This window comes from Erpetoichthys calabaricus, chromosome 6 (genome assembly GCF_900747795.2).
Source record: "Erpetoichthys calabaricus chromosome 6, fErpCal1.3, whole genome shotgun sequence".
NCBI classification, from domain to species: domain Eukaryota; kingdom Metazoa; phylum Chordata; class Cladistia; order Polypteriformes; family Polypteridae; genus Erpetoichthys; species Erpetoichthys calabaricus.
The window spans coordinates 39,786,511-39,810,280 of record NC_041399.2 but is presented as its reverse complement, the minus strand read 5'-3'; the positions used below and the strand labels follow the sequence as shown (position 1 = coordinate 39,810,280).

The window sequence follows — 23,770 nt, the reverse complement described above, 5'->3', positions numbered from 1 at the left end:
GGTGTCTTCAGCAAAAATGATCAGAAAGTCTTGAAGTTGTGCATGCTACATTAACCAACCACAGGATTTCACCCCATAATGGTATGCATGGGGTTTTCTTAAAACGCCAAAAAAAAAGGGTAAGTAATATAGCCATGTCGAGTTTCATCTTATGTTATTCCGAGGTTGCTGATCACAAATATTGTATTTATGAAGATGATGTTATTTTTGAAGTTTGACCCTTTACTGGGGATCTAGCCCACTGTGGACCTCTATCAGAGGATGAAAAATAACAAACCTCTATCATAATCAAGAATATTTAAACTTTAAACATTTAATTGAAGAACACATTTTAAGTAAAACATTCGATGCAATTGTTCTTATTTATTATGTATTTCTACCTCATGAAATTAATCCTCATATTTCTTATGAACACCACAAATTAGAGTGGCTTACATTAATTCAGACCTTTAAAAAATGCTAAACAAATATGATCACTGCTAACAGACATTAATTTCATCAGCCTGACTCCTAAAGCGGACTCAACGGCAAAATATTTTGTTTTTAACTATATTTTTAATGAAATGAAGATTTACTAAAAAAAAAAAGTTCTAATAAAATGTATTTTGCAGAACAACAACAGCTTTTCTCTGAGTCAAGTATGAACTGTATTAGAAACATTGAAATTTTAGATATTTTTTTAGAGATGCATCAGCATTAGCAGATGGATGTGAGATGTCCTCTTCCTTGATTAAACTGCCTTTTCTTCACCAAACATTAGGATATTTTATTAACTTCTAGAATGCTTCAAAATTTTAACAAAACATCTGACGAACCAAATTTTAGCAAAAAATCTGATACATAAAAAACATTGCAATTTATCTCTTGTTTGAGGATACCTTTCATATTGTAGTATCAATTAAATGCTTTTGTAAATGCGTTTTCATGGTGGATACTAGGAACCTCAAAGTCTTAGTCTTACTGTATATTTTCATTGACAAAGCACCCCTAAAGTTCCTACAGTATTAGCTCTGTGATGTGAAGGGGATAATGGAAATGTGATGTTAACTGGCACTCTATTAGGTGTAAAATTATTTAGATTTTGGTTAATTCAAGATTACTACATTTTTTGTGTTATTGTTCAAATAGCTTTGCTGTTGAGTAAGTAAGTGGAAAGTACTTCAATTAATGATTTGCATTCATGTTTTGATTTGTATCGTAGATATTCTCTGTCAATCTCATCATAGAACACATTAATTCCTTGTGCAGTCCACATGGTTTGTCACATTGGTGTGTATTTTTGAAAATAATGTTAAATAAACAAATTAATAATATACACATAGTGTACTATTCAGATGCATACAGGGAGTTGATGAACTAATTTGAAAGCTGAAGCATTTTACATGTTTAAGTTACTTCATCAAAGAGTCAGCAAGCAGACTTTGGTTTACTATATGTTTCTGTAACAGTAAGTCATTCACAAAAGTAACAATACTAACAGAATGCAATTACCATATATAGTCACATATAAGTTGGGTCTTGAAACCCGAAAAATCAATCATAAAATCAGACCCCGACTTATACGCCCCTTCAAAAATGCGACACTTAATTTTTTTTTTTTTTACATCTTCCTGCTTCCTCCAATCTTGCATCAGTTTCTCAGACGCATCAAATTTTGTTGCAGCAGTGCAGTTACCGATTTCTTTCTCTACTTCAATGACGTTTAATTTAAAACCAGCTTCATAATTTTCTTCTGATCGAACACTCCATTGTAGACAAGGGATGCTCTTATGATAAAGGTGTATGAGGATGTGAGATACAAAAGACACAAATCAGTGCAAACGTTGTTTCGGAATAGTTCGGGTATTACCGTGTGGTCACGTAGGTGCAATACATAGAAAAAAAGGCTGTGTGCTCTGTGGTTACTCTGTCAGGTGGGCATTAGCATATCATAATCTCTTGGACCAATAGCGTGAGTTTTCCGCATAAAATACCAGAAATTATACAGTAAAATCAAGTCCCGACTTATCAGGGGGAGAACTTATCCGTGAGTATATACGGTAACGGTACGTGTATTAGTTGACTGCATTAAATATATGCTTTTTAACAAAGATTTACAATGTCATGTACGTCAAAATGTAACACAAATGGGCTTTGGTGGCTCAAAAGCTTTCAAAGACAGCAGATTACAATTTAAGTAGATAGATAGATAGATAGATAGATAGATAGATAGATAGATAGATAGATAGATAGATAGATAGATAGATAGATAGATAGATAGATAGATAGATAGATACTTTATTAATCCCAATGGGAAATTCACATAATGTAAAAATGGAATTGATTGATGTCCTGTTGTTAGTTGTTACGTTTGGAAGTCTGAAATTGTTTACTGTTTAAGATTATGATTTAGTTAAAGTATGCAGCTTTGCCAATAAATTCTATTCTTAAGAGATGTATTAAATTATTATAATGTGCAGATAATGTAGTTGTGAGAGTTTTACTGTATCTTAAAGAGCGAGTACATATTTATCATGCTTATATAATTCATTCCTCTTACACAGGTCGGTAACTTTTTCCTTCTTTTTAACAAAGCATACATACTGAAGTGACATCTTTCAAAGTCAATTTGAAACCATAATCTAGTTTTTAATAAACCTGCAGAGAATATTTCTCTGTTTTAGAATGGACAAGTCTACAAATTCCCCAATGCATTATAACAGGAGATTTTGAAATTTCCAAAATTTGTATGGCAGGCTCTAATTGGGTTATCTCAACCAAAAGTGAACTTTCACAACAAATATCTTTGAAGAATAAATGTGCCAAATTTCTACAAAATCGGTCTACTGGAAGCCAAGTCCTTCCATGTGGACAGACACACATGGCAACTGCAGTAGGTGCTTCTCGTATTAAATTCAAACACTCCTGAAAATTCAACAGGAAAAATCAGACTACGGCATTCTGTGTTGTACGTAGTGCATTATATTCTGTGCTAAAATTAATTCACTTTTTTTTTAAAGAATGCATTCACAAGTGATTGAAACAAACCAGGCTGACATTAACTGTTTAGATGAGTCACTCAAGTATTTTGTAAACATAGTTTTGCTTTTCGTAAAACTACATTTTTGTGTAACCAAAGTAAATAAAGTATAATCTAATCTATAAACATAATCCCTTCAACTCACAACTTTGAATATCAACTAATTTCTGACATTATGGATGTCATACATCTTTCCATTCTAAGCAATTTATTAACCACAATAATAGAGAAGTTTTGTTTTACTAGATGAGAGCATTTCAAAAAAGCATTGATTTACATGACATCTTGAAGATGCATTTAACTTTTTTTATTAATTTTCACTTGTCTTCCTACTTTTAATTGTCTGAGGCCATAATTGCCTTTCATGTGAGCATTGTAGCATCTTATTTCTGGATCAGTGGAGGCCTCCCACATTTCCAATATTCCCTCTATATGATAATAAACTCTTCCTAGATTCAAGCCAGTAAACAACTTTGGTACCAGCTGTTCAATTGCTGCTTTGTTTTTTTTTATCTGTCCTCATTTTAGCTTCAAATATTCCGATCATTTTGTTCTTTGTTCTCTAGGTGTTCTTTTTCTGAATTGCCAGTACATCCAGTCTCAAAATAAATTAACAGTTTATTGTCATTATATGTTTAGTCATTGGCTTATGTTCTGTGATTTTTTTTAAATTAAATGCAATGTTTCTTTTTTTACTGTTACAAGACTGCAATATGTAAAGATCCTTAAGTACACTCTATTAACCATATGATTAGAGACAGTGGATATGGGCTCAATGTAGCAGCTGAGATTGACTTATGCAGTAGAACAGTAACACAGTCACAGTAATACCAGAGTATATGCAATTTGGAGTTCCCAATTTTTAAAAATAAAGAAGAAATGAGAGGTTAATGTGTAAATAAACAGCTGGAAAACAGTTTACATTAGAACATATGTGAGCCTTTTCCTCTAATAATATTACCCAGAGTGACGTGCAGTTGATGTAGGCAGGAAGGAGTGAAGAATTCTCATGGTGCAGTGTTGCACTTTTTTAGGAACAGTAGCAATGAATGTCTAAAAGAATCAAAAACTAACAAACTGTACTTTACAGTTCAAGAGAGTTAAGTACCTGCTATTGAATTTGTGTGGGAGGCAAGGATTACTGAATCTATGCTTCCTGTCTGCAAGAAATTTTACTGTTCCTGTTATTTAATTCTATTAACTCAGGGAAGCACAAAGGCACAGTGGTAGGCACTGCTGACTCACCGCACAGGTCAGACCTTTAGCCAAAATAATTTGTCTCGCATAATTGGCAGACATTTCCCTAGCAGTTAGGGACACTTAAAAGACCTTCACACCATTATATTATATATATTATATATTATATTGTGAATTTCCCATTGGGATTAATAAAGTATCTATCTATCTATCTATCTATCTATCTATCTATCTATCTATCTATCTATCTATCTATCTATCTATCTATCTTCTATCTATCTATCTATCTATCTATCTATCTATCTATCTATCTATTATAAACTAGTTCAGTTTCTACTTCCCTGTTGACTTTAGTGCATTTGAATGAGATCAGCAAAATTCCTGAATATTTCCGAGATATCACTGAACTCAGGAAGAAGCAAATTCAACAGGGTTCAGGCATTGCTAACAATTAAGCAGTCAGATAGCCAGGGTGGTCTTCCTAAGATCACATTGGCTGAAAGCAAAGTGAATGATCATGTCACAATTAAAGAAGCCCTCCAGGAATAGTGCATATTTGATGACTAAAGTTTTTGCATTTCCTGTTCTCGATTCAGATTAAATACCAATATACCTTCACCTACTGTGAGCAGTCTGCCCTCCTTATATATTTTATGAGATAACAGCATTGTTAAGGTCAACTGTTGATACAATTAGAGTTTAGGTAAGCTGGAGATACTCATGAAAATGTGCTAAAAGAATTCATGTCAAGGATATTCATCTATAAGCAATCCTCTTATAAACAATGGAAACTGCTGCCCAACCCTTAGGAGCAAAATACTCCTTTCAGCCAAAGCCTATGTGAAAGCTTTTTTAGGTAATCACTTCTTTTTCACTTTCAGATTTTGATTATTACTTTCATCTTATGCTAAGAATGTAAGATAAATTTCTTTTACCTTGCAATATCAGTGCCTGGTAAATACTGAGATAAACGAGAATGAAGCAAGGGAATCAATCGTAGATCAACCCATCTCTTCTCCCACCTCATACCTGGAGACGTTGGCCATGATGAACAAGATAATGTGTCCTGAAATTTAGAAAGTAAATGTAATTAAAAATGCAATCATTGAAGTATATATGAATATGTGAGTGCTGTTGTATTGTGATAACATTGTCTTTTCATGTCAAAAGTGTGGCTCTATTTTAGATGTGTTCCCTTATTGCTTAAAAGAAGCAATTTATATTAAAACCTGAAAATTTGTACAAATCATTGATGATCATTTTTGTTTGGTTTCTTTGGGTCTCATGTTAATGTTTACTTGACAAAACAATTTACAAAAGCAAAACATACAAAATAATTTGCTTTCAAAAAGCCTTTGAAGCAGTCCCATACTGAAGATTAATTCTGAAACTAGAAACTGCAAGCATCAGAGATAACTTGCAAAGTTGAGTAAATGCAATGTGCACAAAAATGATCCACGTGGAGTGAATTCATCAAAAAAGTCCCTAAGGGGTCTGTCCTGGAACCGTTCATTTTTCCTGATTTAAATGAATTATGTAGATTTTGATATACTTAGCAAACTTAACGAAATTTACAGTGTAAGACGCTACGGGTCACTGTTGCCCCTCTCAACCAAACAGACAGACACACTGCACACAGGGTAAAATCACCAAGAAGATTTTTTAATTCTTTTCTTCCTGTTATCGTGCCCTCAAGCACCTCTGCCACCATACACAGGCAATTCAACAATAACAATAATAATCACAAATCTCTCCTCCACACCTCCCAGCAAACTCTGTCACACTCCTCCCGACTCCTGCTCAATTGCTGGGTCTCCAGCAGTCCTTTATATAGTCCTTAACCCAGAAGTGCTTCTCCTCTTCCGTTCATGTGACTTGCCAGCACTTCTGGGTCAGATGGAGAACTTGCTTTTTCTTCAGCCAGGAAGTACTATGGGGCTTCTGTCGACGTGACATTAGAGTACTTCCGGGCTATACGGAATGTAAAGATCCCAGGTTCTTCCTGCAGCATCTCCTAGCGACACCCACGGTACCCAGCAGGGCTGTGAAGCTGAACTCCAGATCCCATGATGCCCTGCGAGAATCCGGGGCACTGCTATGGTGCAGGGAAATCGCCATCTAGCGTCCTGGGGGACAATATTTTTATCATCTAAGCAATGTGCTGAAGCACTTAAAAAGGCAAATAAAATAAAAATCAGTGGGCATTATGCTCAGGGTATAAATACACTTCTAAGGCACAGCCAGTTTTTCACATTTGATTTAACTTCATACAACTAAATACTGCTTCACTAAAAATCTTTGTTCAGAAAACACCCCACTACTCAGATGTTCCTAGGAAATGAAAGACATACCACTGTTATCTTTTTTGTTGAACGTAGAGTAAATTATTATGCAGGCTGAGAGGGGTTCCCAATCTTTTTCATATGATTGTAATATTGTGTGGGGACCTAATCCAGGTTTTCAAAATTCTCAAAGGCATTGATAAAGTAGATCCAACAAAATTCTTACAAATTAAGGGTGAATCACATTCTCGAGGACAATAATGTAAATTACTGGGAAGTGAATTTAGGACTGTAGGGCAGATGCACTTCTTTACTCAAAGAGCTGTGGGACATTTGAACAAACTACTGAGACATGCAGTTGAAGAAGAAACTTTGACAACCTTTAAAATCTGCCTAGCTGTAATACTGGGACAGCTTAACTATTAGTTAAACAAACAAAATTAATGGACTGAATGTGCCTCCACTCTCTTGTCAAATTTATGTTTTCTTGTGTGTTAAATATGGCCAAATCTTATGAGTTCTAAGCTTAGTTTTGAGCTACCAATCTGCTACTCAATGATTCACAAAAACAACCCCTATACTGGCTGCCATTGTCTAGACATTCAAAAATTTAATTCTGTCCAATACTGAAAAAATGCGGGTAAACCCTGGGTATAAGACTTCAAAAAGACTTAACTTCACAAGATAAAAATAAAAATATTACTTCAAAAAAATGAAACCGTGAAACTTGCAAGGGTTGTTGTAATCGCCTAAGGATTTCTACTGTTCTATACACAAGACCTTTGCTCTAGTTTTTGGTAAAAGTTGTTTATTGAAAATAATAGGTGTGTTATTTTGCATGTCTAATATTAGAAGATAAACTGGCCAGAAGGTGGTATAGTAAGTTATAAGGTTATAGTCTAAACAACATTATTATAGACTCTGTTTCTAATACGTATGTGAGCACCACCAGGAACAGGTCTGTCTCCTTTTCTCTTCACCCTTTACACTAGAAAATATACAGACTAGAAATATAACAACAGGTTATGTCACATGCAGAAGTTCTCAGATGATTCTGCATTTATCGGTTGTACTGATAAGGGGGATGAGACAGAATATAGGAGTCAGATGGAGAACTTTGTTTCTTGGTGCAAAGCGAATTGTCTGTAATGTAACATAAGCTAATCCAAGGAACTGGTTATTGACTTTCGTCGTACCAAAGAGCCTCTATGTACCCTCAATATTCAGGTAGTGGTTGTAGAGGTGGTGCGCTTCTACAAGTACTTGGGGGTCCACATCAATCACACCAAGAAACTATATAAGAGAGAGCAGGCTCTTTTTCCTTAGGAAACTGTGTTCCTTTAATGTGGCAGGTGACATTTGTTATAAGAGGGCAGGTTCACTTATTGGACATACTCTGACCCTCCTGAAGGTACCAGCAAAGGAGTTAAAACAAAACTGAATGCCATTATGAACAATGCTGCAAATCCTCTCTCTGACACACAAACACAGAGGACTTTCATCCATCCATCCATTTCCCAACCCGCTGAATCCGAACACAGGGTAACGGGGGTCTGCTGGAGCCAATCCCAGCCAACACAGGGCACAAGGCAGGGAACCAATCCTGGGCAGGGTGCCAAACCACCGCAATGTTCAGACTATAAAGTGTGTATATGTAATTATTTATCTATTTATTTAAATAGCTTATACAAAAAACTAAATTTCAGCCTGGGGACAAATAAAGTTCTATCTATCTATCTATCTATCTATCTATCTATCTATCTATCTATCTATCTATCTATCTATCTATCTATCTATCTATCTATCTATCTATCTATCTATCTATCTATCTATCTATCTATCATGTTTGGACATGTGTATGCCTATCCTGATATTATCTGTCCATCATTGTTTCTGTTATTGCATTACAACTGTCAATCAAAGCTAATCAAGCATCATTGTCAGTCTTAGGGTTTAGATCATCAAGAGTTAGGATGACTGGTAAGGACTGGCATATTTTATTTACATACTTTACTTTACAAACACAAGTACCAGGGCTGCCATTGCAGTGCAGCAGAAGTACTGTTATTCTGTTCTCTTTGTTGACAAGCCCATCAATAAAATACTCAATGATTCACCAAACTTTATAACAAGACGCTTCATTATCAGTGTCACTGCAGAGCATTTGGTGCAGTCTTTTGATTTCAGCCTTGTGTTAGTTACAGCAGTTGAAGTACACATGAAAAGGATTTAACAACAGCATCCATTTCTCACTAAAGTAGATATTTATTACGCAGAAAAGTGTATCAGGAGCAGTGGTACAGATTTGTTTGACCAAATCTTAATACACACACACACACACACAAGTAGAGCTCTTTTAATTTTCTATAGTTGTGCAAGTTTAATTGTGGTCGGTTGGTGGATAGGCCAGCTTATGACATGGATCTGAACATTTTACAAGCATGTTATCCATTCTGTTTGCAGCACATCATCTGCAAAATCCCACAGTATACAACAAACATTACCAGGAATGCGGAGACAAGTTCTTTTTCATTTTGGCCAATTGAGAAGGGGATAATTTGGGGGACATTAGACAAGAAGGGTTAGTTTATGTACGAAAATGCATACTATTTATTAATTCAAAACAAGAGAAATATTGTTCAGTGTTCAGCAGTGGTAGCAAACTACCATATATATTCGTGTAGTAAGTTAGTAAGCAGACTTTTGTTTACTATATATTTCTGTAACAGTAAGTCATTCACATAAGTAACAATACTAACAGAATGCATTACCATATATAGTCACATATAAGTTGGGTCTTGAAACCCGAAAAATTGATCACAAAAATCAGACCCCAACTTATACGCCCATTCAAAAATATGACACTTCATTTTTTTTTTTTTTTTACATCTTCTTGCCTTCTCCAATCTCGCACCAGTTTCTCAGATACATCAAATTTTGGTGCAGCTTCTTATTTTCTTCTGATCGAATGCTCCATCGTAGATAAGGGATGCTGTTACGATAAAGGTGTATGATGGAGTGAGATTCAAAAGACACAAAACAGTGCAAACATTGCTTCGGAATAGTTTGAGTATTACCATGTGGTCACAAAGGCACAATATATAGAAAAAAAGGCAGTGTACGCCATGGTTACTCTCTCAGGTGAGCGTTAGCATATCATAATCTCTTGGACCAATAGCGTGAGTTTTCCGCTTTCGACTTATACGACCGACATTATATAATACCGGAAAAAATACAGTAACATCAAGCCCGCGGGAGAACCTAAACGCAAGTATGGACTGTATTTCAAAATATTTCTAATGTGAAATTTCACATCACAGCATGCTAAGGGCTAACCTGTATTACAGTTATTAATAGGTGAATTCTGTGATCATAATTTAAAAAATTGCCAAAAATTTCTTGTCACTAGAACATGAACCCACCAGTTCTAACTCTTATTTTGTATTACACATTTTTTCATTTGCATTGTGCCATAGCCCATCCCAAAATGCTATTGTTTTCATATATAACAACAAAAATACTTGTTGGTACACACATCAGTATAAATGAAGAAGCATGAAAAGTGCACAAAAAGTGAAAGAAAGAAAAAATAAACACTAGCTTTTATTACATGCTTAATTTGAATTTTGTCAAGAAAATTAGAGTTTGAAAAGGCTACTGTAGATCCCTGGATCCATTAGGCTGCCATGTGCACTTTTGTTGCAACCTGCCGCCATCAAGATATATACAGTAACTTGCTTTGTTAAATTTCTATGTTATTCATATTTCATGTTGCAAATGGAAGGTGTTGCAAGGAGACAGAAATGAGAGGATTTTCTTAAAGGCTGAAAAACAAATGTCTCCAGAATGAAAGGAATGCCTTATTGCACCTAAGCATTAGAGTGAATCAAAATGAATGTAGACGGATGTCCAAGGCCATCATCTTGGAAGTCCAGAGTTCAATTAATAAGAGCAATACACCAGCTAAGATGAACAAATGAAACAGGAGAAAAGCAGAAGAACACTATTTTCAAAATGCTCAAAGAAATTAGGAGCTTTGCAGGTCATGTGACACAAGTCAATGAAAAAGTTGCGTACTGGCACAATAATGGCAGCTGTTGCATCATCCTGGTGACTGCTGCACATTGGTAGTGGCAGAAGTAACTCCCCTTTATCTAGAGTATATATAGCGCTTTGAGTAGCTAGAAAAGAGCTGTGTAAATGTCATGTATTATTATTATTATTATTATTTGGGAACTTGTCTCCTTTTCCCTTCACAGACTCAAGATATCGTCCTTTGAGCCAAAGAAGTCCTGTCCCTTCCAGTCTGTCCAGAATAAAAGGAAGACGTTCCTGAAAGGTGGCGTCTCATTTGGACTTGACCACGTGAAACTGAGTCTTTTAGAACACCCCCAGAGAGATTTAGAAGGAGCCATGCTGACAACTGTTGCAGTGCCATCAAGCGTGTGTTTTCCTTTTGATCTCTTTTGTTGTTGTTGTTATTTGTTTAACTTAAAGAGGGCACACCAACTATTTTTGGACTTGTCCTGCCTCACACTCACCCCACTACAACGTGTACCGTCAGCATTCTTCCTATGCCTCTTCTTAACCTGTTGACCTACATAGACCCTAAAGTGTTCTTCCTATGCCTTTCCACCAAAGCTAAATTGACAAATCACATTGCTTGGATTGACCAGACACACACACAAACACACACACACACATACAAAGGCAGTAGTGTTTTATTATCTAGTAGAGATAGGCTAAGAAGCTACATTTTTTCCTCACAAATTACAGCTTTGTTCAGCACTGCAACCTAAATAGTCTACTTCAGTTTTACAGATTTGTACTTTGTGTTATAATCTGCATGTAAAGCCATGAAATTTGCTATGTAAATGAGAGACATTTTTCAAATTCAGCCATGACACTTTATTAATAAAAGTATATGTAATATATATCTGCTGGAAAAAACGAATAATTGATTTTTTTTAAATGCATTCATTCACTTGTAATTTTATGGCATCTTCATCCACCCCGATTAATCACTTCTGACTTTGGCTGCTCACCTCATTTTTTTTTTTTGCTTAGCTAGATACAGTTGTCACTGTTTGCCTCCCCAAGGTGTCTAATAAACTGCTAGAGTAACTTGTTATACTAAGGAAGAACTACAATAGTGCAGCATGTAAAATATGTTGTGACATTTAGTAAGCTCTACATGCATTATCATTTAGACACGGAGTATATGTTATTTATAAAAGATAAATGGGACAGTTCTGCACAGTGATCTATTTACAAAAGAGATACATGCAGAAGGATTTAGGGACATGATATAATTATGACTTTTATATATTTGAGGTAAAGACAAAAGGCCTTAAAGACCAGATAAAACATTATAATTTTAAAGGTTCTTTCTATCCTTCATTGTAAAAACTCAATTTTCTCTTGACAATTCCTCACTCTGACTGTAACTACATCCTCAGTCTTTTTCTTTTCTACCGACAATCACATTATTTAACTCTAAACAGAATCTTGCTATCCAGCTATTTATTTAGACCTTATGTTTTTTCACATGACATTTGGTCCCTGTGTTTCTCTTTATAAATGTAGTATTAAATATATGTTTTATACAGCTTAGTAATTTCTCAGAACTAGAATTTCTGATGCCACAGAATTCAGTTTTATAATCATCCATAGGCTTAAATCATAGGATGAAAAGGTAGTACTTGCATCAATCATCAGTAAAGTCTAAATCTTGGCTTCATTATTATGTTTAATATGTTTCATCTAATGTTTTCACCATAAGTATTACACTAACTGCTCTGTTTAATTTATTTGCTATAAGTTTATATTTGATGGTTGTGTCCTTTGTAAATGCATTTTTAATTTTATGCCATGTTATCTCTGTAAAACCTGCTGACAACCCAAATTTCCCTACTGGGACAATAAAACTGAATTGAATCGAATAGCATTTGGGTTCTCGGTGCTTCATTATTTTTTTACTTCTGTGGAAAGTAAGGTGTAACTTGATGATATTTGTTGAAGAAAAGAAGGTGTTAATTCATTGAGAAATATGAAAAACATACATAAATGTAACCCACAAGGTAGTGTAGAAGGTGCCATGTCAGTGCAGTAGCATAATAGACCATTTCTGCCCGTGTTATTGTCTGTCCAGAGATAACATGTTCTCCCTTATGTGCATTTTCTATAGATACCCAACATTACTCTGTCATGCTACAGGAATGCATATCTCAGATTTAGGAAATTTACAGTTGAATGATGCTGTGCCTTTAAATAACAGGGACCCTAAACTTTGGAGTAATAGGTGATTAGGTGTTTGCCTGTGCCATAAATCTCTATATATGTAAAATCCAACATCTGTCTGTCTGTCCGCTTTTCACAAGAGAACTACTTAATTGATTTTTTTTGTATAATTTGCTTGAACATTCCAGTTGATTTTGCGACCTCTCTCATTGTGTTACGTATCATAGTTCACTTGCGGTACCGATTTATTTGCGCGAATCTGAGAGAGACGCAGTGGGCCGAGGGGAGGGGACAGGGCCCTCCTCACTCATGTGCCAGCCTCGGGGGGTTCCTTATCTCCACTTAGCTAGCAAATGAGTGAACTACTTAATGGATTTAGATCAGGTTGTTTTCTAGAATTTACTTGAACATTCCGGTTGATTTTGCAACTTCTCTCATCCCACTAAGAATCATAGTTCACTTGCAGGAGCGATATATTTGCACTAATCCGAGACAGAGGCTGCAGGCCGAGGGGAGGGGGAAGTGTGACGTCAGGAGTGTGGAATTGGTCTACCTCTGTGTTTTGGAGTGTACCTTGCCTCCGCTTAGCTAGTGATACCTTTTTTTTTTATTGATTTTTAAAGTTTGTCCTGTTTCACTACTATGTGGACGGAGCCACGGGGGACAGCTAGTCTCAGATATTTAAAAGTCATTATTTTGGCATAGCCAAGTTCCCAAAAAACCACTGGTAATGGCTTATAGAGTGTTGCATTTACTGACTAATCAACCCAAAACTCATCAATGCCTTTATTTTCTAAGACAAATGAGAAAATGTCTGGATGTCACCGTCTATGCTCACTGGTTGCCTAATATCCTGGTATGTTATTTGGTCAGCTCAGGACTGCAAAGCACTATACAGTAGGTCCCCACCATCTCTGGTCTGAACTCCCAAGTAGTATGTCTGGCAATGACCAGGAAGTGCTCAATATCTCTCTCTATGTAAAATCCAACGTACGTACATACATACGTATGTACGTCCGTACATTCGTACGGACGTCCGTCCGCTTTCCACAAGACAACTACTTGGGTTGATTTTTTTTTTCCGGTTGATTTTGCAACTTCTCTCGTTGCTGTATGTCAGTGTTTCCCAACCTTGGTTCTGGGGGCCCTGTGGTATAGCTCATGTCAAAAGGGCCAGTTTTTAAAATAAATAATCACCACACTCGCAGCTTAGCGAGGGTTCATGGTGGTGTGTGACCGAGCGGTTCTCGGGGAATTCGTGACACAGGCAGTTCTCACTGAAGTGCACAGGCGAGGAGTCGTCCGCATACGTAATTGTTCCCAGGAGCTGCTGATTGCCACAGCTGATCCACGTCCCCGTGATATATAGAAGCGCGAGGCGGCTAGTAGTGAGGAGAGGAACATGAAAGAAAATGGATGGATCGAGAAGAAAAGGAAATAGAGGTTAATGAAAGTGAAAGGTAGTCTTAGCAGGAGGATCTGGCCACCTGGAAGGAGGAGACAGCTCTAACCTGGCCTTTTTTTCCGTGGGCTGATGTCGCTTTTCTTACCCATTCTCGCTTTCGTACAAGTTCCAGAGAAGATTCGCGTCAAACTTCCACAAAAACTAAATTTGTGTGTTAGAATTTGTTTGCGTGTGCAGGCTTATTTATATATAAGCTCAAACCGTTTTAAAAGGTGTGCAGAAATAGCGAAAATGTCATGTTGTAAAATTGTCTTCAAAACACAGAAATAGGCCAAATTTTAATGCCTTTGTGTCACTCCACAAAAAAATATTGTTTTCAGACAAAGCCATGCAAAAACCATACAAAAACAATTCTTAATCATATTAATATCCATTTGCAACACAATCTGAGTGATAATAGTGAAAATACTAGCGACATCATTAGATTCAGACAGAAAATTACAACAAACTTCTCAAAAAGATCAAATATTATAATAATTTGGCCAACACTGTATAGCAGCACTAGAGGAAGCCTAGAGAAGAGCGACTAGGATGATTCTCAGACAGAGAGATATGAGCTATGAGAAGAGAGCCTGAAGGAGCTGAACCTTTTCAGTTTAAGCAAACAGAGATGAAGAGTGGACATGAAGTGTTTAAAATTACAATTAAAAATAAGAAAGGAATTATATCAAGACTAAAAGGCATGAGGAGAGATTGAAAGAATTGAACCTTTTAAATTTAAGGAAGCAGATATTAAGAGGTGACAACTCTGAAATGCTTGAAAATATGAAAGGAATTTATACTGTGGATACCAGTTGTTACTGTAAAATAAATTCTTCAATAAGAACACAGGGAAACAGTTAGAAACGTGTTAAGGGCAGATCATGCACTAATGTTAGAAACTTTTTCTTCATGCAAAGAACTATAGACACATGGAATAAATGACCAAGTGGTGTGGTAGAGAGTAGGACTTTAGGGACCTTCAAATGACTTGATGACTTGAATCTATGTGAATGGGATGGATGAGCTTGTTGGCTTAATAGCCTGCTCTCGTCAAACTTTTTTCAATGTTCTAATGAGCTGATGGTCCTGTTATGAGCACACTTTTGAGTTTCTAGTTCAACTGCTTTGATCTGCAGTAAGTTATTAAGACAAAGGGATTGCAAGTGCATAAACCCAACGTTAATAAAATAAGCACAGTAGAAATGCACTAACATGCTGAACCTTTTCCAGCTTGAGGTAATATTTAGCAGCAGAGGCTAATTAGATGTCTTCCATACACCTATACATATGACAGATAAATATATTGAAAAAATCAATCCAGACCAATTCTAAAAGTAATATTAATATACATCCATCCATCCATTTTCCAACCCGCTGAATCCGAACACAGGGTCATGGGGGTCTGCTGGAGCCAATCCCAGCCAACACAGGGCACAAGGCAGGAACTAATCCCGTGCAGGGTGCCAACCCACCGCAGGACACACACAAACACACCCACACACACCAAGCACACACTAGGGCCAATTTAGAATCGCCAATCCACCTAACCTGCATGTCTTTGGACTGTGGGAGGAAACCGGAGCGCCCGGAGGAAACCCACGCAGACACGGGGAGAACATGCAAACTCCACGCAGGGAGGACCGGGGAAGTGAACCCGTGTCTCCTAACTGTGAGGCAGCAGCGCTACCACTGCGCCACCGTGCCACCCTATTAATATACAATAGGAGCATAATAATAATTTCAAGTAAAGAATTGGGCCATGTTTGCATGTTCTTCCTGTGTCTGTTTGTTTTCCTCAAGACACTCCAGTTTTCCTCCCACATTTCGTATATGTGCATATTAAGCTGGCTGAAAACTGTAAATTGTCTCAGTGTGAGTGAGTGCAAGTGTCTGTGTGACAGTGCCATGGGATTGACTGGCATCCCATCCACACTTGGTTCCTGCCTTGTTCCCAGTGATGCATGGATAAGCACAAAATCCCTGAACTGAAGTATGCAAAATCACAAATGAATTGAGAAATGTATCACTTTTTGTGTAACTCCTTAATCTTGAAGTAAATTGGAGCTAATACTGAGCAAATGATGGTCATATGTTGTATTTTTAATGTAGTGTATAATTTGATGTTTTAGAACATGATGTTAGGGTTGTTATCAATTGTTCACTTTTAAAGCAGAAATCTCATCTCTTGGGAAGTTTAAATTATTAATAAAGATGCACATTTTTACTTTTACATTCATTGAAAATCCCATCAGAGTAAAACCAATTTGAAAAAGAAATAGCACAGACATGCAAGTAAAAAAAAAAAAGCTGAAATAATTCTTGCAATATCCAAGGTTTCCTTTGGCATTTATATAAACTGCTGGAAGAAACATGTAGCTGCTTAACATTAAACAATTCAATATGGAATTCATTAATTTTAAAATGAAGCTGGAAAACACCCATAAAGAAAAAAAAATGCTTACTGTATTATTGGGATGGTAGTTTAGATGCAGGCCACTGTCACAGAGCGGTGATGATGTCCCACTGCTTTGATCACTGGGAGCACCTGCAAAAAATAAAGGAACTGCTCTACGTTGTTTGGAAATGTTTTTTTCGCAAAATATTCACAATTTACATGTACACATATTGTGAATATAAAGCAAAGTAAACAATGAGGTAACTTGTTAATCATCCATCCCTTTTCCAACCCGCTGAATCCAAACACAGGGTCACGGGGGTCTGCTGGAGCCAATCCCAGACAACACAGGGCAGGAACCAATCCCGGGCAGGGTGCCAACCCACCGCAGGACACACACAAACACACCCACACACCAAGCACACACTAGGGCCAATTTAGAAACGCCAATCCACCTAACCTGCATGTCTTTGGACTGAGGGAGGAAACCAGAGCGTCTGGTCCGCATTGAATGTGTGGGCATAGGCCTCGATCAGCTTTGAACAACTGAACACTGCATTTTCTCTCATTCTTCTTTGCAGAACTGCTTACAGTCTGTCAGGTTGCATGAGTGAACAGTCTGCTGCCACAAATTCTCAACTCGATTGAGTCTTGGCCACTCCAGGACATTATCTTTGTTTTTAAACCATTCCTGTGTAGCTTTAGACTTATGCTAATGGTTATCTTCTCCCAAGGCACAGGTTTCTTGCAGACTGAATCAGGTTTTCCTCCTGGCTATCCCTGTATTTTCATGCATGCATTTATCCTCTACCTTCACATGACTTCCAGGACGACCTTCAGCAGAGAAGCATCCCCAGAGCATAATGCTGTTGTCATCATGTTTCATGATGGGGATGGCATGTTTTACATCATGTGCAGTGTTCAAACATGATGTTTGTTTTAATGGCCAAAATGTTCAAATTTGCTCTCATCAAACCATAAAACTTTCTTCCAGCTGACTTCAGAGTCTCCCATGTGCCTCCTGGCAAACTCTAACTCAAATGCCACATGTGTTTTTTTAAGAATGGCGGTCCCTTTGCCACTGTCCCATTAAGCTGTGACTGGTGAAGCACAAGGACAACAGTTACTGTATGCACAGTCTCTCCAATCTGAACCACTGTAGGCTGCTGTAGTTTGTAACTCCTTCAGAGTTGTCATGGATTTCTTGGTTATCTCCCTCAATAGTTTTCTTATGTAGTCACTCAGTTTTTGTGGACAGCCTGCTCTAGCAGATTTCCATTCTATTCCATTTCTTAATGAATGATTTAGCTGGATTCCAACGGATATTCGGCGATTTGGGTATTCTCTTGTCTACATCTGTAGACTTGCATTTTTCAGACATATTTTCAGAAGTTGCTTGTAGTATTCTTTTGTCTTCATTGTGTAGGTTAGACCACAATACTGACTCATCACAAGTTGGACCTTCCAGATAAAGGAGTATTTATACAACAATCAACTGAAAGAAACTCTTTGGCAGACAGGTGGCATCCATTGAAATAATTCTGTGACTTCTAAAACTATCTTTCTGCACCATGAGGATTTGAGTGCATCATATTATTAGAATGTAAATACTGATAGAGTCAATTGTTTTGGGTTTTATATTGTGAGGTTCTGAACTCTTTTGGGACCCCCCCCCCCCCCACACACACACACACACACACACCCCAAAATGGGACAACACGCCAAAGCGTGATAGCCACGTCCGTGGAGGGCTGCTTGTCTGTCGCCAAGGCATCTGCAGGTTTGCAGCGCAGCAGCATAGCACTGCAGAAACAACTACGAGCCGATCGAGATCGCATTATAAGCACCTGTCGCCAATGGGTGATGCAAGGAACATAATAAATGCAGGGAACAGTATAACTTGGCCACTGACTTGGCCCTGACCCTGCCTGTTTGCTGTGTCTGTGTATGGGAGAGTGATAGATCCCGCTACAATAAATAACCATGCGGTTCCTGTTTCAAGTTGAATAAATCTGGTTTTGCTTTATTCACGCGTCACAATATTTAGAATTATACATTTTTGTATTTAGAATTAATTTAGGCCATTTTGCAGAGATCTTTTTTCACTTTTACTTTAAAAAGACTTTTTTTGTTGATTAGTGTCAAAAAAAGTCAAATTAAATTCTCTGTGATTTCATGTTGTATAACAATTACATGTGAAATCTTCCCAGGGGGTAAATACCTTTTATAGGCACTGTATCATGAAGTTTTTCATATCCCCAAATGATGGAGTATAATTATACCTTAAGAAGTAACTTCTGTATCAGGTTACAGTTATCACTTTACTCATAACTACTGTATATTATTCCTTCAAATCATTTGATTGGATTCTTCCTATTTTAAAAAAAAACTACATGGCATTTCTTTGGAGTTGTGCATGTCAGTTAACTATAGCAGTAAGTAGAGTGATCCGATTTTTAAGATGTCAAACTAACACAGAGAAGAAATCCTTGAGGTTTAGAAGGCTGGCATGATGATGTGGAACTGTACAGCAGATTTGTTTCTGCACTAGAATACCAGCTCTATATAAAGCTGATACTGCATGTGTATGGCTAGGTGAAATTCAAACATTTTACTCCCTGCAAGTGACCTGTCATACTGTGCATTGGCAATTTGCATTTTAAGGGAATGTAGGCTATTACAAGATTGATTTAGCTAATTCACATGTTTTTAGAAAGTGACTGCAGGTCAGAGATAGCCAAGTAATGGAGGTAGTTAGGCTGCAAGAAAAAGTATTACATGACAAAGGGGTAATGTTAGGCATGTCTTTATTCAATACAATTTATCACAATCTACATTTTATAAATGCTGCAGGCAGCATGTGTCTTCTCCAGCTCATTGCACAAGCAGTTTTGTGGAGAGTGGAAACTGTCAGCTGTTTTCAGGCACGTCTGGACACTTTAACTTGAACAATTCAAAAAGGATTTCCATCGTCCCTCTAGAAGTAAAGTAATTCTGCTGAATTAAAGGGTATGAGGTTCAGATAGTCCTACTTGAGGTACACTTGATATTTAGGTGCACCACATTTTCAGAAGCGTGGTGTTTGTCTTAAGTCTTCACTCCCACTTTCATTTGGTATGAGGGTTAGGGTTACTAGACAGACCATTAAGAGAGATTGGATAAAAGATGGTGAAACAGATTTGAGAGTTTTTGGATGATCAGCAATCAAGACTAAATTTCTCTCTGTCATTTATTGAGTTGGGCCTGTCAAATTTGAACATCTACAAAATTGTATTTTTTGCCTCTCAGACTTGTAACATTGTAGACCTTCTCATTTTCTGCTGTATCTGTCCAGATGGAATTAAATCAAACTTTAATGCTAGATACGTACAATGCTACTAATACAGCCAAAGCATATGCACCACCTTTGGTCATCATTCAATTAAATTACTGTAAAACAATTTTAATAGCTGGAATTTCCACATACATATAAATGTATATAAAAGTTTTGTAGTTTAATAGTGTTATTTGCCTAATGTACAAATTTTATTTATGTTATTTTCAATGGAGATATCTTCAGGTTGAGTTTTATAAGGAGATGATTTCTTCTTTTTCTTATCCTATGCGTTATCTTGCATATTATTTAAAAATAACATATTTTGAATGTATTGAATTATTGTGAACTGAGATTTTTACTTGAGTATGACCTGTACATTTTCTTGCCCCTCACTACAAAAAATTTTTGGATAACTCAATTTAAAAAAATTAAAAATCAACACTTTTCACTGTATTGAGTTGTTATGCATCAATGGATTCCCCTATCTGGTGTGTATCACTGGGATTTCTGGTCAAGTACAAACCACAAATTTCATATTACTCATAGTGTGTACTTTGAGAAGGTGTCTTGTTTTATTGCCAAACTAATTATTTTTGACTGACTTTTTCAGAATAGAATAAATGAAAGGATTCCATTATTATTCTTAAGGGAATCTGTGAATATAAAATAAGGTAAACTTACATGTGCAGTCTTCACTTAGAGGCAATTTAAGAAAGGCTGGTGTCTTTTTCAAGAAAGAAACCAATAACGTGACTTCTTCTCCTGCATTTCGCAATACTTGCACCTGTATCAAATGGTAAATGATTAAATATGCAATTAATATTTTTCCTAATATTCATTATAATTTCAAAAATTAGATTTTTTGAACTCGTATTCATATACAAAGAATTACAAATGCAGAAACAAGTAATTAATTTAGCCCAATGTATCACAGTGGCAATGTGCTACCATTACTTCAATGTAAAAAGATAAATATTTGCTCCTTGAAGAAATCCGGTTTAAACTCAAAGAGTTTTTTCATCCTGCGTCCATAAATCTCCACTGAGTTTAAGATCTTAAAGTCTTATCACAAGAGTCTCTTGCAACTAAATTACGACAATTCAACAATTTTATTAGGGATAAAATTAGAAAATGTATCATAAGGTGACAATACAATGTTTCTTTTCAAGTATTTAATATTGGCATTTAAATTAACTTACTCCCAATATCTTACAAAATTTCAGCTTAATGCCTTACTGTTGGCTTTTGTGTTGGCTGAACTTCTTATTGCCAAGGATCTAACACATAACACCACTTACAATGGGAGGAAAGTAAACATCTACTAAATGCACACGTTATTCCATTTGTTATTGTCCTCACAGGTGGTGCAGTGGTAGCGCTGCTGCTTTGCAGTAAGGAGACTGTGGAAGATTGTGGGTTCGCTTCCCGGTTCCTCCCTGTGTGGATAACGCTTTGAGTACTGAGAAAAGCGCTATATAAATGTAATGAATTATTATTATTATTATTGGCAACACACATCCATCCATCCATTATCCAACCCGCTATATCCTAACTACAGGGTCATGGGGGTCTGCTGGAGCCAATTCCAGCCAACATAGGGCGCAAGGCAGGAAACTAACCCCGGGCAGGGTGCCAGCCCACCGCAGGGCGCGCACACACACACCCACACACCAAGCACACACTAGGGACAATTTAGGATCGCCAGTGCACCTAACCTGCATGTCTTTGGACTGTGGGAGGAAACCGGAGCACCCGGAGGAAACCAACGCAGACACGGGGAGAACATGCAAACTCCACGCAGGGAGGCCCTGGGAAGTGAACTCGGGTCTCCTAACTGCGAGGCTGCTTTGCTACTCACTGCGCCACCATGCTGTCCATGGCAACACACAGTGAATCCAATATTTTATAATTACTGAATAAGAAGCAATTTTTTTCTTTAAACTAAGATATGATAAAATTCTACCTATTTAATTTTATTTAATTTTTCAGACACATTGCTGCATTGGCTAGCACAACTACCTCACAGATGCAATGTCCTGTGTGTGACTCCTGCATGATCTGCAAGGAAATTGCATATTCACCTATGTCTGCATGTTTTATTCTGAGTACAGCTGAAAATCTGTAAAAAAAAAAAATCAAATGTGGCATATGCGTGAGTGGGCCCTGGAATGGTCTGGAATCTCATCCAAGGTTGGTTTCCTCCTTATAAGTAATAGCATTGAAAGAGGCTACTCCTCAATCCCTCCATTAGCTTCTGTAGGATTAAGTAGGTTTCAGCCCACATTCCCACTGTAGTTGCTGTCACCTGTAAACTGAAAGGCACTCCAGGTTTGCCTAGAAAAGATCTCCAAGTCGCACTCCAGGTTTGCCTAGAAAAGACCTCCAAGTCATCCCTGTCAGACACAGATACAGCAAACTGATGGACACCATCCAGTTTACTTTGGCAGTGGAACTCTACATTCAACCATAGCCTTACATGAGTAGTGCTATGGACCTCAGTTGTTCAGGTATGACAGTGATGATGAGAATGTAAAGTTATGCATAGGAATTGTACTAAAGAGACAACTTTCTCCTCTTCTAGACAATGTTAGCCAAATAAAAATCAAGGAGTTTATTGAATGGTAAGTTCCCCTGTTACTCTGAAGGACAAAAGCAAAGATAAGGTAAGCAAAAATATTCCACATTTTATAAAATAACTCAGCTGCCCTCCATTTAGTAATTTTATATTTTATTTTGCCCAGATTCACAAAATATAGGAACATCTAGAAACCAGTGTGAAAATAAAGGTGGGACTGTATTGTTTCAGCTGAACAGAATTAGAAAACAAGTAAATCAGCAAAAGCCATGGAGCAAACCTTCCATCGGGCACAACTTATAAAAGGACTGAAAGCAGATGAAGGGAAAGGTAAGTTAACACCAAAAACCCCGAATAGATTCATATCTGAATCAACATATCATGTAACTATGTCATATCATGTGATTGTTCTTGTTTTCATTGCACTATGTCAGAAATTTCTTACTGCGTAATGTATATTTTATTATACAAGAAAATCAAAAAATACTTTGCAAGCCATAAAGTATCATTTACAATTTAACTGAGTATTTCATTTTAAGCATTTTTCTTCAGACACGCACAGGTTGAAATGGTTAGCTATTTGTTGCCCTTGTATTTGTACCTCATTGTTAACAGGCTGATGGTTAAAAAAAGAAACAGTATAGAATAAACAAGCAACTTGAGCGTGGACACTAAACATTTGTGCTGTAAAGATTCAAGATAACAATATACAGTATTAGTAAACAGTTCATTGCATGGGACACTCAATCACACAGGGACAGTTTAAAGTCACAAAAAACCTAATGTGCAAATAGCCAGCATTTGGGAGTCAGCCGAAGTTCTCAGAGAAAACCTAAGCAGGCAAGCATGAAAGCACAGCATATAAAGAAAATGTTCATTAGAAAACCTCCACACACTTCCACTCTCGAACACCATCTTTTTAAACTTTTGTTACCTTCAAATTCATACGTAAAATTTGCTATTATTAGCAGCATGGTGGAACATTGAACTATGTTTACAAAAATTACATTCTGGCTTGTGTATAATACAATTACAACAACTAATCACAAAAAATATATTAGAAATCAATATTTTTATAAGGGTCTGTTACTAGCACAAGAACAATTAAGGACATAGAGAATGAACTCAAAAGGACAAAAGGAGCAGCTGTGGAGTCCACAGTGGCTGGGCATTGTGCCAAGGTCAACCACTTTGTCTGCCTCCTTCTGCTAAACTGGTGCTGAGTTACTATTTACGTCAAAAAGGGTGAAGATAATGAAAACATACCATTCAAAATAGAAACACTGAATTGTAACCTTA

At 36.9% G+C, this 23,770-nt stretch overlaps 1 protein-coding gene across 2 annotated transcripts in view; it reads right to left on the bottom strand.

The window, feature by feature from the left end:
• Window positions 1-23,770, bottom strand: part of sntg1 (syntrophin, gamma 1) — a 939,332-nt gene that overhangs the window by 112,400 nt on the left and 803,162 nt on the right. The window contains exons 10-12 of one of the 2 annotated variants that reach the window (XM_051929377.1): window positions 20,578-20,680; window positions 16,648-16,748; window positions 5,152-5,282 (exon numbers count right to left, since the gene is read on the bottom strand). In XM_051929377.1, the coding sequence (XP_051785337.1) occupies window positions 5,152-5,282; window positions 16,648-16,748; window positions 20,578-20,680 (335 nt within the window). The remainder of the gene's footprint in view (window positions 1-5,151; window positions 5,283-16,647; window positions 16,749-20,577; window positions 20,681-23,770) is intronic. The other variant, XM_028803505.2, reaches the window with a different exon arrangement.